Source organism: Hemitrygon akajei, chromosome 9 (genome assembly GCF_048418815.1).
Source record: "Hemitrygon akajei chromosome 9, sHemAka1.3, whole genome shotgun sequence".
In the NCBI taxonomy this organism is placed as follows: domain Eukaryota; kingdom Metazoa; phylum Chordata; class Chondrichthyes; order Myliobatiformes; family Dasyatidae; genus Hemitrygon; species Hemitrygon akajei.
Window position 1 is genome coordinate 10,603,777 of NC_133132.1, and position 13,820 is coordinate 10,617,596.

Genomic DNA, 13,820 nt, shown 5'->3' on the forward strand with positions numbered 1-13,820 from the left:
CTGACTAACTCACCTATGTATTCCATCTTTTCCTCAATTATTTTAATTGCATTCTGCTGGTTTTAAAAAATCTTCCCAATCCTCAAACTTCCGAGTAATTTTTGTTCTGTGTCCTCTCTTTGGTTTTAATGTTGTCTTTGGTTTCTCTTATAAGCTACAGTTTTGTCACTTTAACTTTGGAATTCTTCTTCCTCTTTGTGATGTGTATATCCTGTGGCTTCTGAATTGCTTCCAGAAATCCCAGCCATTGCTGCTTTGTTTTCATCCCTACCCGTGTTCTTTTCTAATCAATTTTGACCAATTTTTCTCTCATGTCTCTCTAATGTCAAGGTGAATTTGATCATATTACGATCACTTGCCCTTAAGGGTTCTTTGAACATAAGTGACCTAATTAATCCCGGTTCATTACAACACCCAATCCTGAATAGCTGATCCCCAATTGGGCTCAACCACGAGCTGCTCTAAAAAAGCATCTTGTAGGCATTCTAGGAATTCCTCCTCTTGAGACCAACACCATCCTAATTTTCCTAATCACCTGTATGACAATCCCCCATGACTATTGTAACATTGCCCTTTTGGCACGCATTTTCTATCTCCCATTGTAATTTGTGGACCACATACTTACTACTGTTTCGAGGTCTCTATACAACTGCCTTCAGGGATTGTTTATTTACATTTGCTGTCCTTAATTCTACCCACAGATTCTACACCTTCCAACCCATGCCACCTCTTTCTAATGATTTTATTTAATATTTTACCAACAGAGCCACACAACCCCACTACCGCTTGTTCTTTCAAGAAACATAAGTATCTGGCAAACTAGAGGACCTGCAGCTTCTAGCAATCTACAGAACTACACACAAAGTGCTGGAGGAGCTCAGCACGTCAGGCAGCATCTATGGATGGGAAACAACATTTCAGGCCAAGATCCTTCATCGGGACTCTTGACACCCACGTATCTGGAATAACAACAAGCAAAGAAAATAGAAAGTAGTGTGAAATAGGGAAAACCTTTGACAGAATTTAGTTCAAAGCTTCAATAAACCCTGCCAAACAGAGCTTAACATTTAACAAATACAACACAGACAATAAACACTTTCATCAATACCGACATTGACTTTTTTTGATGAAAGTTTCTTGGCCCCATTTCAATCAGTAAAATTTGCAAAGACAAATAAGAACTTTAGAAAAGACTATTTACACTCATACCCACTTAGATTAACATTACTTTGGACAGAAGGAGGAAGAGAAATAACACACATGAAAAATAAAATAACACAACGGTCAGATAAAACTTCTGAGTATATACTTTCATCAAAAATGACCAGGATTCAGCACACCATGTGTGTATATGCAATCGTGATAAGAAATACAGACCAGAAAACCTAAATGAGAGGCCAACTCAGAAAAATGAATCATCACTATGGACGAAAACATTAACCAGTGGAATGAGTATGACCCTCCATGGGAGACATCCCAACGATCTGAGCAGACGAGATGTTGACAGGGAAGCATCGAGCACCTGACAGAGAGTTGGAGACCTCTTCCCAGAAACAGAGGGGTTCCTTACAGAAATACAGGACAAGGTGGTTAACAAAAAGTAAGAAAAAAATTAAAAATACATACAAAACAAACAAACAAGACAATAAATGCAGAAAATGATGAGAGAAACCAGACACAATCCAACACATTCCAGGATCCTGCAGCAGTTTAACTCAATCTGATTACTTACACAGGTACAATCAAGTAGCAAATATCCTTCACCAAAACCTTGCTTTAAAATACAAACTCATGAATGCCCTCCATCACTTCATAAAGGCACCATAAATTCAAGCCGGATCCAGTTTCAGAGTCAAAATCATACAAATTATATGACAATCAATACATTATTTCAGATAGGACAATCTATAATAACCATCCAGATACACAGGATAAACAAGCAGGAACAACTCCCTCAATAGATAAAACCATTCCCAACACACGTTTTTTGACCAGTGAAGCACCTCACCACAGGTATTGTTTGTGTCATCAGTCAGACAAATGAAAGATTTTCTCTGCCAATCAGCTTCCAAATGTTGCTACTCTGTCATTCTTTGCCACGCCCCGCTGCTGATTCCCTTCTCCTCATCATACGTTCTTACCCCGACCATCGACCAGAGCCCCAAACTCTGCCCTGTGCAGACCCGCCTCTGGTTTCTGACCCTGCTCCGTTGAACATCCAACTAATGGTTTCCCATTCTGCTTTCGGTCTTTAGAAGACAAGGGTGTTTTCTAACAACCCTTTAGAAGCAGAGAAAATGACCCATGATGTGGAAATGAGCACTGAATAAGGAGGTTAACTCCCAGTGTCATTCTCCATCAGCCCAGAGATTAGAGGGGTGAAGAACATCTCAGACAGAACTGCAGTCAGCTCGACTTCTTCAGTCTGCAGAAAACTCAAGGGAAACCTCTTCACCCACAGAGTGGTGACTGTTTGGAACCCATCACCACAGGGAGAGCGAGAGGGGAACAACAGGGGAGGATTTAAAGGGACTGTTGTGGAACTGAATCACTGGCAGGGTCCAGCCAGCCTGGGTTGACTCTCTACCGTATACTGGGTGTGTTATAAATTCACTAAGTACTGGAGGCAGAGTTCAAAATAGAACTGCTTTATTTGTCTCAGATCCAGAATATTAAACTCCAGTCCCATTAAAGGTGAATGTGCAACAGAAGAAACTCCTCCCGTGCCCAGTGACCAGGGTGCAGAACTGGGTGTGGTGAGCAGCAGCAATAATTGCAGAGTTCAGCACCGACAGTCACTCTCGAAATTGCATTCAGCAACGGTGATGGACAAATATCCAGCTGATTGAAACTTTCTCCCCAGTGTGAACCCGGTAGTGTGTCACAACTGTAACACGCTGTAAGGTTTCACTGCTAATGTAATGGCCTCTCTGCAGTGTTTCACTGCTGAGGTAATAGTTTCTCTGTAGTAGCAATGTTTAGGTTACGACCAGAGATAACAGGGTTTTGGAGTGAGAGACTATCCAATGAGAGAAATGTTCTTCCTTGTGAGTCTGGAAGAGAGATTTTCATGGTCTTTTGCTGTGGAGAGATGAGAAGACACGAATGGAGAGAGTGAGCCCTTTTTAATTTTTTTGTTTACTTCACTAACCCTATAGTCAAAATAAGAATTATAAATCTCAATCATTTAATCACATATTGTGTACTGTCTGTTATTTCAGGATACTGATCTGTTACAGGGGACACATCACACAGCATCCACTCAAATGAGATTTCTTAAGTTTGGCCGGGCTGGAGGGCTATCACCCCCAATATTAAGCTGCTAGCTGAAGTGAGAGTTACATAAGGTTAGATGACTGAGTGAATCGCTTCCCACATTCACAGCAGGTGAACGGCCTCTCCCCAGTGTAAACTCAGTGATGCACATTTGATTGATTTGGCTGAGAGAATCTTTTCCCAAAGTCTGAGCAGGTGATCAGCCTCTACCCAGTGTGAACTGACCCGTGTGCTTCTAGGTGGGATGACCGAGTGAATCCCTTCCCACAGTCTGAGCAGATGAATGGCCTCTCCCCAGTGTGAACTGACCGGTGTGCTTGTAGATGGGATGACTGAGTGAATCCTTTCCCACAGTCTAAGCAGGTAAACGGCCCTCTCCAGTGTGAACTCGCTGATGTACCTTCAGATTAGATGACCGAGTGAATCCCTTCCCACAGTCTGAGCAGGTGAATGGCTTCTCCGCTGTGTGAACTGACTGGTGTCTCAGTAGGTGAGATGATGTAGTGAATCCCTTCCCACAGTCTGAGCAGGTGAACGGCCTCTCTCCAGTGTGAACTTGCTGATGTACCTTCAGTTTAGATGAGCAAGTGAATCCCTTCCCACAGTCTGAGCAGGTGAACGGCCTCTCACCAGTGTGAACTCTCTGATGTTCCTTCAGTTTAGATGACAAAGTGAACCCCTTCCCACAGTCTGAGCAGGTGAATGGCCTCTCTCCAGTGTGAACTTGCTGATGTACCTTCAGTTTAGATGAGCAAGTGAATCCCTTCCCACAGTCTGAGCAGGTGAACGGCCTCTCACCAGTGTGAACTCTCTGATGTTCCTTCAGTTTAGATGACAAAGTGAACCCCTTCCCACAGTCTGAGCAGGTGAATGGCCTCTCTCCAGTGTGAACTTGCTGATGTACCTTCAGTTTAGATAAGCAAGTGAATCCCTTCCCACAGACTGAGCAGGTGAACGGCCATACTCCAGTGTGAACTCTCTGATGTTCCTTCAGATTAGATGACCGAGTGAATCCCTTCCCACAGTCTGAGCAGGTGAATGGCCTCTCTCCAGTGTGAACTTGCTGATGTACCTTCAGCTTAGATGAGCAAGTGAATCCCTTCCCACAGTCTGAGCAGGTGAATGGCCTCTCCCCGGTGTGAACTCTCTGATGTAACTTCAGTTTAGATGACCGAGTGAATCCCTTCCCACACTCTGAGCAGGTGAACGGCCTCTCCCCAGTGTGAACTCTCTGATGTACCTTCAGTTGAGATGACCGAGTGAATCCCTTCCCACAGTGTGAGCATATGAACGGCCATTCCCCAGTGTGAACTGACTGGTGTGCTAGTAGTTCAGATGACTGAGTGAATCCTTTCCCACAGTCTGAGCAGGTGAATGGCCTCTCTCCAGTGTGAACTTGCTGATGTACCTTCAGCTTAGATGAGCAAGTGAATCCCTTCCCACAGTCTGAGCAGGTGAATGGCCTCTCCCCAGTGTGAACTCTCTGATGTTCCTTCAGTTTAGATGACCGAGTGAATCCCTTCCCACAGTCTGAGCAGGTGAACGGCCTCTCTCCAGTGTGAACTTGCTGATGTACCTTCAGTTGGGATGAGCAAGTGAATCCCTTCCCACAGTCTGAGCAGGTGAACGGCCTCTCCCTGGTGTGAACTTGCTGGTGAGCCATTAGGTCAGATGACCGAGTGAATCCCTTCCCACAGTCTGAGCAGGTGAATGGCCTCTCCCCAGTGTGAACTCTCTGATGTTCCTTCAGTTTAGATGACCGAGTGAATCCCTTCCCACAGTCTGAGCAGGTGAACGGCCTCTCTCCAGTGTGAACTTGCTGATGTACCTTCAGTTGGGATGAGCAAGTGAATCCCTTCCCACAGTCTGAGCAGGTGAACGGCCTCTCCCTGGTGTGAACTTGCTGGTGAGCCATTAGGTCAGATGATCGAGTGAATCCCTCCCCACAGTCTGAGTAGGAAGGATGATCGAGTGAATCCCTTGCTCCACTTCTTAAATATCTGGACAGAGACAGCAAAACTGGTGTGTTGTGTTTGAGATTCCTGCAGACAAATTCTTTGTCATTTTTAACCTGTAAAAACATTTACAAAATCCATCAATGTGTGTAGGACAACATTTCAGACGAGATCACTTGAGTTGTCAAGGTGTGATCTGACATCACACTGTCACAGTGAAGTTCAACCCAAGTTGAAAAGAGAAATCATCTTGTAACTGGGCATAGTGCTGGTTTCCGGAATGACCATCAAATTCTCTGATGCTCTTCCTGTCTCAAATGAGCTCAGGACATGGAATTATGATATTGCAGTCATTAATGAGTCTTGGTAGTATTGGAGAATAAAGTTGCATTGTTTGCTGTGTAACCAAAACTATGTAACCAGCCTTGTGTTTGCTATTTGCTATGTATCCAATTTATTAGCCAGAATGAAATCTCTGTAATGTCTCTGTACTATTGAACACATCAATGCCTTGAGAATGTACCTAACAGTGAAAGTAAGCATGTAGAGATAGTGGTGGTAGACGGGATCGTGGAGTGGTGTGATGGTGTGGGGACCAGTCAAGGCCGGGAAGGGGAACACGTGTTCCAGGGAGTAGACTAGAGCAAGTATGGGCTATGGAATGGTGTGATGGTGTGGGGACCAGTCAAGGCCGGGAAGGGGGACCCGTGTTCCAAGGATTAGACTAGAGCAAGTATGGGCTATGGAGTGGTGTGATGCTATGGGGACCAGTCAAGGCAGGGAAGGGGGACACGTGTTCCAGGGAGTAGACTAGAGCAAGTATGGGCTATGGGGTGGTGTGATGGTGTGGGGACCAGTCAAGGCCGGGAAGGGGGACACGTGTTCCAGGGAGTAGACTAGAGCAAGTATGGGCTACTGAGCAGAAATATTGGTGGCGAATCGAGAAGCTAATGTGCTGGTGATAAGCGTTGCAAGTGGATAGGGTATGAGATAGGAGACGGGGTATTCTAATGTAACTGAGATAGGAGACGGGGTATGCTGATGTAACTGAGATACGAGATGGGGTATGCTAATGTAACTGAGATAGGAGACGGGGTATGCTGACGCGACTGAGATAGGAGACGGGGTATGCTGACGCGACTGAGATAGGAGACGGGGTATGCTGACGCGACTGAGATAGGAGACGGGGTATGCTGACGTGACTGAGATAGGAGACGGGGTATGCTGACGTGACTGAGATAGGAGACGGGGTATGCTGACGTGACTGAGATAGGAGACGGGGTTTGCTGACGTAACTGAGATAGGAGACGGGGTATGCTGATGTAACTGAGATAGGAGACGGGGTATTCTGATGTAACTGAGATAGGAGACGGGGTATGCTAATGTAACTGAGATAGGAGACGGGGTATGCTAATGTAACTGAGATAGGAGACGGGGTATGCTAATGTAACTGAGATAGGAGACGGGGTATGCTAATGTAACTGAGATAGGAGACGAGGGTATGCTAATGTGACTGAGATAGGAGATAGGGTATTCTAATGTAACTGAGATAGGAGACGGGGTATGCTAATGAAACTGAGATAGGAGACGGGGTATTCTAATGTAACTGAGATAGGAGACGGGGTATGCTAATGAAACTGAGATAGGAGACGGGGTATTCTAATGTAACTGAGATAGGAGACGGGGTATGCTAATGAAACTGAGATAGGAGACGGGGTATTCTAATGTAACTGAGATAGGAGACGGGGTATTCTAATGTAACTGAGATAGCAGATAGGGTATTCTAATGTAACTGAGATAGCAGATAGGGTATTCTAATGTAACTGAGATAGGAGACGGGGTAGGCTGATGTAACTGAGATAGGAGACGGGGTATGCTAATGTAACTGAGATAGCAGATAGGGTATTTTAATGTAACTGAGATAGGAGACGGGGTATGCTGACGTAACTGAGATAGGAGACGGGGTATGCTGACGTAACTGAGATAGGAGACGGGGTATGCTAATGTAACTGAGATAGGAGACGGGGTATTTTAATGTAACTGAGATGGGAGACGGGGTATGCTGACGTAACTGAGATAGGAGACGGGGTATGCTGACGTGACTGAGATAGGAGACGGGGTATGCTGACGCGACTGAGATAGGAGACGGGGTATGCTGACGCGACTGAGATAGGAGACGGGGTATGCTGACGCGACTGAGATAGGAGACGGGGTATGCTGACGTGACTGAGATAGGAGACGGGGTTTGCTGACTTGACTGAGATAGGAGACGGGGTTTGCTGACGTGACTGAGATGGGAGACGGGGTATGCTGACGTAACTGAGATAGGAGACGGGGTATGCTGACGTAACTGAGATAGGAGACGGGGTATGCTGACGTAACTGAGATAGCAGACGGGGTTTGCTGACGTAACTGAGATGGGAGACGGGGTTTGCTGACGTGACTGAGATAGGAGACGGGGTATGCTGACGTGACTGAGATAGGAGACGGGGGATGCTGACGTAACTGAGATAGGAGACGGGGGATGCTGACGTGACTGAGATAGGAGACGGGGTATGCTGACGTAACTGAGATAGGAGACGGGGTATGCTAAAGTAACTGAGATAGGAGACGGGGTTTGCTGATGTAACTTAGATAGGAGACGGGGTAGGCTGACGTAACTGAGATAGGAGACGGGGTATGCTGACGTGACTGAGATAGGAGACGGGGTATGCTGACGTGACTGAGATAGGAGACGGGGTATGCTGATGTCACTGAGATAGGAGACGGGGTATGCTAATGTAACTGAGATAGGAGACGGGGTATGCTGACGTAACTGAGATAGGAGACGGGGTATGCTGACGTAACTGAGATAGGAGACAGGGTATGCTGATGAAACTGGGATAGGAGATGGGGTATGCTAATGTGAGATTGGAGATGGGGTATGCTAATGTAACTGAGATAGGAGACGGGGTACGCTAATGTGACTGAGATAGGAGACGGGGTATGCTAATGTGAGATAGGAAACGGGGTATGCTAACGTAACTGAGATAGGAGATGGGGTATGCTGAGGTAACTGAGATAGGAGACGGGGTATGCTAACGTAACTGAGATAGGAGATGGGGTATGCTGAGGTAACTGAGATAGGAGACGGGGTATGCTGAGGTAACTGAGATAGGAGACGGGGTATGCTGAGGTAACTGAGATAGGAGACGGGGAATGCTGACGTAACTGAGATAGGAGACGGGGGATGCTGACGTAACTGAGATAGGAGACGGGGGATGCTGACGTGACTGAGATAGGAGACGGGGTATGCTGACGTGACTGAGATAGGAGACGGGGTATGCTGATGTAACTGAGATAGGAGACGGGGTATGCTGACGTGACTGAGATAGGAGACGGGGTATGCTGACGTGACTGAGATAGGAGACGGGGTATGCTGACGTAACTGAGATAGGAGACGGGGTATGCTGACGTAACTGAGATAGGAGACGGGGTATGCTAAAGTAACTGAGATAGGAGACGGGGTTTGCTGATGTAACTTAGATAGGAGACGGGGTAGGCTGATGTAACTGAGATAGGAGACGGGGTATGCTGACGTGACTGAGATAGGAGACGGGGTATGCTGACGTGACTGAGATAGGAGACGGGGTATGCTGACGTGACTGAGATAGGAGACGGGGTATGCTGATGTCACTGAGATAGGAGACGGGGTATGCTAATGTAACTGAGATAGGAGACGGGGTATGCTGACGTAACTGAGATAGGAGACGGGGTATGCTGACGTAACTGAGATAGGAGACAGGGTATGCTGATGAAACTGGGATAGGAGATGGGGTATGCTAATGTGAGATTGGAGATGGGGTATGCTAATGTAACTGAAATAGGAGACGGGGTACGCTAATGTGACTGAGATAGGAGACGGGGTATGCTAATGTGAGATAGGAAACGGGGTATGCTAACGTAACTGAGATAGGAGATGGGGTATGCTGATGTAACTGAGATAGGAGACGGGGTATGCTGACGTAACTGAGATAGGAGACGGGGTATGCTAATGTAACTGAGATAGGAGACGGGGTATGCTGAGGTAACTGAGATAGGAGACGGGGTATGCTGAGGTAACTGAGATAGGAGACGGGGTATGCTGACGTAACTGAGATAGGAGACGGGGTATGCTGATGTAACTGAGATAGGAGACGGGGTATTCTGATGTAACTGAGATAGGAGACAGGGTATGCTGACGTAACTGAGATAGGAGACGGGGTATGCTGACGCAACTGAGATAGGAGACGGGGTATGCTGACGCGACTGAGATAGGAGACGGGGTATGCTGACGCGACTGAGATAGGAGACGGGGTATGGTGACGTGACTGAGATAGGAGACGGGGTACGCTGACGTGACTGAGATAGGAGACGGGGTACGCTGACGTGACTGAGATAGGAGACGGGGTATGCTGACGTAACTGAGATAGGAGACGGGGAATGCTGACGTAACTGAGATAGGAGACGGGGTATGCTGACGTAACTGAGATAGGAGACGGGGTATGCTGACGCGACTGAGATAGGAGACGGGGTATGCTGACGTGACTGAGATAGGAGACGGGGTATGCTGACGTAACTGAGATAGGAGACGGGGTATGCTGACGTAACTGAGATAGGAGACGGGGTTTGCTGACTTAACTGAGATAGGAGACGGGGTTTGCTGACGTGACTGAGATGGGAGACGGGGTATGCTGACGTAACTGAGATAGGAGACGGGGTATGCTGACGTAACTGAGATGGGAGACGGGGTATGCTGAAGTAACTGAGATAGGAGACGGGGTATGCTGACGTAACTGAGATAGGAGACGGGGTATGCTGATGTAACTGAGATACGAGATGGGGTATGCTGATGTAACTGAGATAGGAGACGGAGTATGCTGACGTGACTGAGATAGGAGACGGGGTATGCTGATGTGACTGAGATAGGAGACGGGGTATGCTCATGTAACTGAGATAGGAGACGGGGTATGGTAATGTGAGATAGGAGACGGGGTATGCTGATGTCACTGAGATGGGAGACGGGGTATGCTGACGTAACTGAGATAGGAGACGGGGTATCTGAGATAGGAGACGGGGTATGGTAATGTGAGATAGGAGACGGGGTATGCTGATGTCACTGAGATGGGAGACGGGGTATGCTGACGTAACTGAGATAGGAGACGGGGTATGCTGACGTAACTGAGATAGGAGACGGGGTATGCTGATGTAACTGAGATAGGAGACGGGGTATGCTGATGTAACTGAGATAGGAGACGGGGTATGCTAATGAAACTAAGATAAGAAATTACTATAAAGAATACTGTGAACTAGGGCTTGGCGGACAATTATTGACACGGTCATTAATTGTCTCAGCTTTTGTTTGCAAATAAAGGCTTAAACTTCTCGAAGAATCTTCTGCGTCTCCTGGTTATTTCAAGAAACCACCACAGTAGCACCCAACAGCCTGAGGGATTGAGAGGAACAAAATATCCGGGGCCTCGATATCTCTTGAAACCCCAGGTTCCTTGCACCAGTTACCTTTCAACTTTTATTTTGGCAGGCACGGACAAACTGTCCACACTCAAAATTTCACTTCTGAAGGCCTCCCACTTACAAGTACTCCTTTGACAGAAAACAGCCTGTCCCAATCCACACTTGTCAGATCCTTTCTGATACTATCAAAATTGACCTTTCTCCAATTTAGAATCTCAACCCATGGTCCAGCCCTATCTTTTTCCATATTTATTTGGAATCGTATGTCATTACGATCACTAGATACAAAATGTTCCGATACACTAATTTCTGTTGTTAATGCGGGATCATTTCCTAATAGCTTATTGCATACTTCTACGTCGGGAATTCTACGTCCTGATTAAGGGCACATTTGACAAACTCTACCCCATCTAGTCCTTTTACGGTATGGGAGTCCCAGTCAATATATGAAAAGTTAAAATCGCATACTATATCAACCTTTGTTTCTTGGCATCGTCTGCGATCTCTACAAAGTTGTTCCTATAAATCCCTCAGTCTGTTGGGTGCAACCAAGTCCCAGTAATGGCTACAATATCATAATACCCTGTCCTGAGCTCATCTGACTTTCCTATGATGCTTCCTGCATTGTGATATAAACAGCTCAGCACATTCATTGCATCATGCTCAACCATTTGATTGCTGACTCTATCTGAGGTCTGAACAACATCTGTCTGGGTGTCAGGAAAGCAACCTCCCCCTCAAAGTCACAAAAACAAAAGAACTGGTTGTGTACTACAGAAGGAATGGAGACAGGCTAACCCCTATTGACATGAGTGGATCTGGGTTTGAGAGAGTGAACAGCTTTAAGTTCCTCGTCATACACATCACCGAGGATCTCATGTGGTCTGTACATTCTGGCTGTGTGGTATGTGGCCCTGCGCCTCTTTCACCTCAGATGCTTGAAGAAGTTTGGTATGGGTCCCAAATCCTAAGAACTTTCTACAGGGGAACAATTGAGAGCAGCCTAACTGGCTGCATCACTGCCTGGTATGGGAACTTAATCGCAGGAACCTACAGAGAGTGGTGCAGACAGCCCAGCGCATCTGTAGATGTGAACTTCCCACTGTTCAGGACATCTACAAAGACAGCTGCGTAAAATGTCTCCAAGGATCATTGGGGACCCAAGTCACCCCAACCACAAACTGTTCCAGCTGCTACCATCCGGGAAACGGTACCACAGCATAAAAGCCAGGACCAACAGGCTCCAGGACAGCTCCTTCCACCTGGACAACAGACTGATTAATTCATTCTGATACAATTGTATTTCTGTTAGAATGACTGTCCTATAAACAAAGTATTTATTATAAATTACACATTGCACATTTAGATGGAGAAGTAGTATAAAGATTTCTACTCCTCATGTAGAGGATTCACCCAATTCACTATCCGTTCTGGCATTCTGATCCCAATCCCCTCCGCAACTTTAGTTTAACCACACACCCTCCCCCGCCACACACTAGCACTAGCAAGCCTTACCACTAGGATTTCCAGCATCTGCAGATTTTCTCTTGTTTGTGAATTGAGCAAGTGATTTTCTCAACTGTTGATGTAAGAGATTTTGTTCCCTTTCTCCGAGTTCCTAATCCTTGCATTTAGACAGCTGGAGCTCAGCTCTGTCTGAGAGATCCATTCCCTCATCAGCCGGAAGCTCTGCGGGGCCCGTGTACGGATCGTGGGGCTGAGAGAGAGGGAAGAGAGCAGGACTGTCCCGGGATTACGAGCCACACTGTCCGGCCTCACAGTCAATAAACCCGCCAGGAGATCCTCCCGAGGCCTTTTGTGTACTGCGCGCATGCGTGATGTTCGCAAACGTCAACAACCTTCAGATGCAGCACAATTTTATACGCAGCGCTTTCTGGGTAATCACGGTGCCATTAAAGGTTTCTGCAAGCACCGGTTTCATGTTCACCGGTTTTTTTCTGTGTAGAAAACTCAGCAGCTCTTTTAACTAAGAAAGCGGCTCCCATAAACAATATACTCAATATCAACAGGCATTCCGTTTATCTAATGCCAAAGTACAAATGCAGATATAAAACACAAGAGATTCTACAGTTGCTAGAAATACAGACACACACAAAATACAGACACGCAGTATTTTGCAGAAATTTACCACCTTTTTTTTCGATCTAGCAGTTTCAAAATTTTTCTGATTGTTCATTTGTAGCCACATCCTGCTGCTTCGGTTCCTTTTCTTCCCCCTCCTTGTGAACTCTAGACCCCATCTCTCTCTGGAACCCCAAATCCCTGAATCAGGCTGGCAACTCGTTGGTTTCTGGCTCTGCTCCATCGAAGATTCCCTCACTAGTCTGCTGTCAGACTTCAGAGGTGCGTTGTAACAACCCAGCTGTCTGAGGCACAGTCCTTTGAAATTAGTGAAAATGACCTAAAACTTTGAAAAGAGTTGGGGAGAAGGAGTTTAACCACCTTAGTCCAGAGCTCTGAAGAAAGTCAAAGCCACAGTGAGCTCATCGTCTTATTCAGCCTGGAGAAAATCATGCAGGGAATTCATGCAGGTGTATAAGATGATGAGAGTCATTGATCGTGTGGATAGTCAGAGGCTTTTTCCCCATGGCTGAAATGGCTAACATGAGGGGGCAAAGGTTCAAGCTGCTTGGAAGTAGGTACAGAGGAGATGTCAGAGCTAAGTTTTTTAAATAAAGAGTGATGTGTGTGTGGAATGCACTGCCGGTGACGGTGGTAGAGGCAAATGCAATAGGGTCTTTTAAGAGATTCTTAGATTGGTACATGGAGCCCAGAAACATAGAGGGCTATGCAGTAGGGTAATTTTAGGCAGTTTCTAGAGTAAGTTACATGTTCGGCACAACTTTGTGGGCGAAAGGGTCTGTAATGTGCTGTAGATTTGTATGATTTTATGAAATTCAAGGGAAATCTCTTCTCCGATGGAGTGGTGACTAATTGCAACCTGTAATCTCAGGGAGAGTGAGCGGGGAAGGGCAGGGATAGATTTTAAAATACAAATAAGGAACAGAAACATGGGTAAGGACCAGATGGGCCAAGTGGCCTCTCTAGTGTGCATTGTGAGTGTGGTAAAGAGAG

The 13,820-nt window shown here is 46.3% G+C and overlaps 1 protein-coding gene across 2 annotated transcripts; it reads right to left on the minus strand.

Annotated features, from left to right (window-relative positions):
* Positions 1-1,845: 1,845 nt before the first annotated feature.
* Positions 1,846-12,518, minus strand: LOC140732873 (uncharacterized). 2 transcript variants are annotated; one of them, XM_073055519.1, is made up of 3 exons: positions 12,240-12,518; positions 3,677-5,347; positions 1,846-3,081 (listed from the first exon to the last, which is right to left on the minus strand). In XM_073055519.1, exons 1-3 carry the CDS (start codon positions 12,255-12,257, stop codon positions 2,941-2,943), a joined length of 1,830 nt encoding a protein of 609 aa, XP_072911620.1. In that variant the 5' UTR covers positions 12,258-12,518; the 3' UTR covers positions 1,846-2,940. The 2 variants fall into 2 exon arrangements, with proteins under 2 accessions (XP_072911620.1, XP_072911621.1); XM_073055520.1 differs by having other exon boundaries at positions 2,953-5,347.
* Positions 12,519-13,820: the final 1,302 nt, after the last annotated feature.